The 1,882-nt window shown below is 39.3% G+C and overlaps 1 protein-coding gene across 1 annotated transcript; it reads right to left on the bottom strand.

Annotated features, from left to right (window-relative positions):
- Nucleotides 1–369: 369 nt before the first annotated feature.
- On the bottom strand, nucleotides 370–885 carry LOC145130435 (uncharacterized). The gene has a single exon (XM_079065240.1). The coding sequence runs from the start codon at nucleotides 883–885 to the stop codon at nucleotides 370–372; it is 516 nt and encodes a 171-aa protein (XP_078921366.1).
- Between the last annotated feature and the right edge of the window lie 997 nt (nucleotides 886–1,882).

The raw sequence follows: 1,882 nt of genomic DNA, 5'->3' as shown, positions 1-1,882 counted from the left end.
ACATAACGATAACATTGTGTAAATAAAGTATTAAAAGAAATTATGTTTCTTGTCATTCCTGAAGAATAACAATAACTGTTTAAATCAACCCTGACACTATCATCAAACACAAGCTCATAAGTCCCAATTTTGGTAACAGCCGATGTACGACCATGATCAGGTTCAACTTCCCATGCTCGACCTCTTCACTTTCCCTTAGTTCCTTCATATCAAAACAAAGGTGGAAACCACATCCTGTATCAAAGATCCAAGAATATAAGTGTTATTGATTTCTACAAAGTACATACTAGATGTAGATCCAAACAACTTGCCTTTTTCTTCTCTCACTTAGTGTAAGTACTTGGGACAACTTCTCTACCAATGCCCCTTCTAGCCACAATGAAAACACACAGCCTCTTTCGGATCACCGACAGGAGGAGCATCAAAGTTGAACTTTCCCTTTGAACCACAACTAAACTCTATAGTGTGGGCTTTCCTTTTCCATTTGGGTTGGGAATAAGCCTTACTTTTCTTCCCATTAGCTTGATGAATAGCCATGACAAGGGCAGTTGCATTATTGCTGAAATGAGACTTTTTCAGTCCATCTTCAACCGTTTGCAACCAGCTATGTAGGTCAATCAATGTCGTTTCTTTGTTGTTTAAATGACAAGTTAGGATAACTTGATCATAACTACTCGACAAGGAGTTGAGTACCATATCAATGGCAAGCTCTTTTTCGAAATTCTCATTGAGTTTTTCTAGTCTTTCCACATGTCTTAGCATCTTTTGCACATGAGCACACACAAATTCCCCTTCTTTTAGTTTACATGTCGTTAGGGCTTTAAAAACCTCGTGAGGCTCTTGTCTCATTTTCTTCTGGAACATTTGAGCAAGATCCAAGTTCATTTCATAGGTCCACTATTCCTCATAGGACTTTTGGAGATAAGGTGCCATGGTTGCAATCATTATGCAAGCGACCTTAGTGCACTACTAGAAAAACAGCCTTTTACGACGCGCAAATAATGACACACACTAATAGAGGACGCGCATTTGTGCGTGCCCTAAAAATTGATGTCAGTTTTCCAAAATTTGAACGATAGAGGACACGCATTTGTGCGTGCCCTAAAATTAGTGTTAAACAAAACAAAATTAAAAACACGGAGGGCGCTTATTTTAAGTGTGTGTCATCTATAAATGTCGCTTTATAATTTTTTTTAACAAAATGCGCGTTTTAAAAGAGGGATCCTCTAAAATTCTAAAATTCTAAAATTTTGAATACCCCGCTTCTGCACTCTCTCCTTTGGATCGCCTTATCTCTAGTAAAAGCGCACAAAGCCATTCTCTCCCTCCTCTCTCTCTCTCTCTAACCCTAGACACAACCACTGGCCATTCACGACGATGTCTTTGTACCCTTTCCTTCTTCCTTGCTCCATATTTTTGACCTTCGTGAGAGCTATCTTCTTCTCCTCCGCTGCCACCAACAAACCACAAACTTATTCATTACCCTAAAAACCAGACTAATCTTTCACCTCTCATAATCTCTCTCATAACACTTATGTTTTTGGCAATGAAAAAAATCGACCCCCTACTCCTTTGATGTGTTCTAATTTCTTACTGTATCTAGGTTAAAATCAGCAATTGTAGCAAAGCATCTTCTTGGAACTTTGAAGCCGCCACTTCTTGGAACTTTGAAGCTGCTTTGTCGAATAGAGTTTGAGCTTCTTCACTTGTTACGGTTTCTTCCAGAGCTTCGGAACACAATTCCATTCCGATCTCGTGTAAGTCGATATGAGCATCCGGGTCGATTCCGACATGTGTTCAGAATAACTGAGCGAATTCAAACAACCAATCGTTCATTTTAACTTCTTTCAACTCCGGATCATCGGGTATTTTTCGGCTTCCT

The sequence above is a fragment of the Lactuca virosa genome, chromosome 8 (assembly GCF_052849685.1).
Source record: "Lactuca virosa cultivar CGN04683 chromosome 8, Lactuca_virosa_CGN04683_v6, whole genome shotgun sequence".
Taxonomy (NCBI): Eukaryota; Viridiplantae; Streptophyta; class Magnoliopsida; order Asterales; family Asteraceae; genus Lactuca; species Lactuca virosa.
The sequence above is the reverse complement of the archived record's forward strand: the minus strand, read 5'-3'. Positions and strand labels throughout refer to the sequence as shown.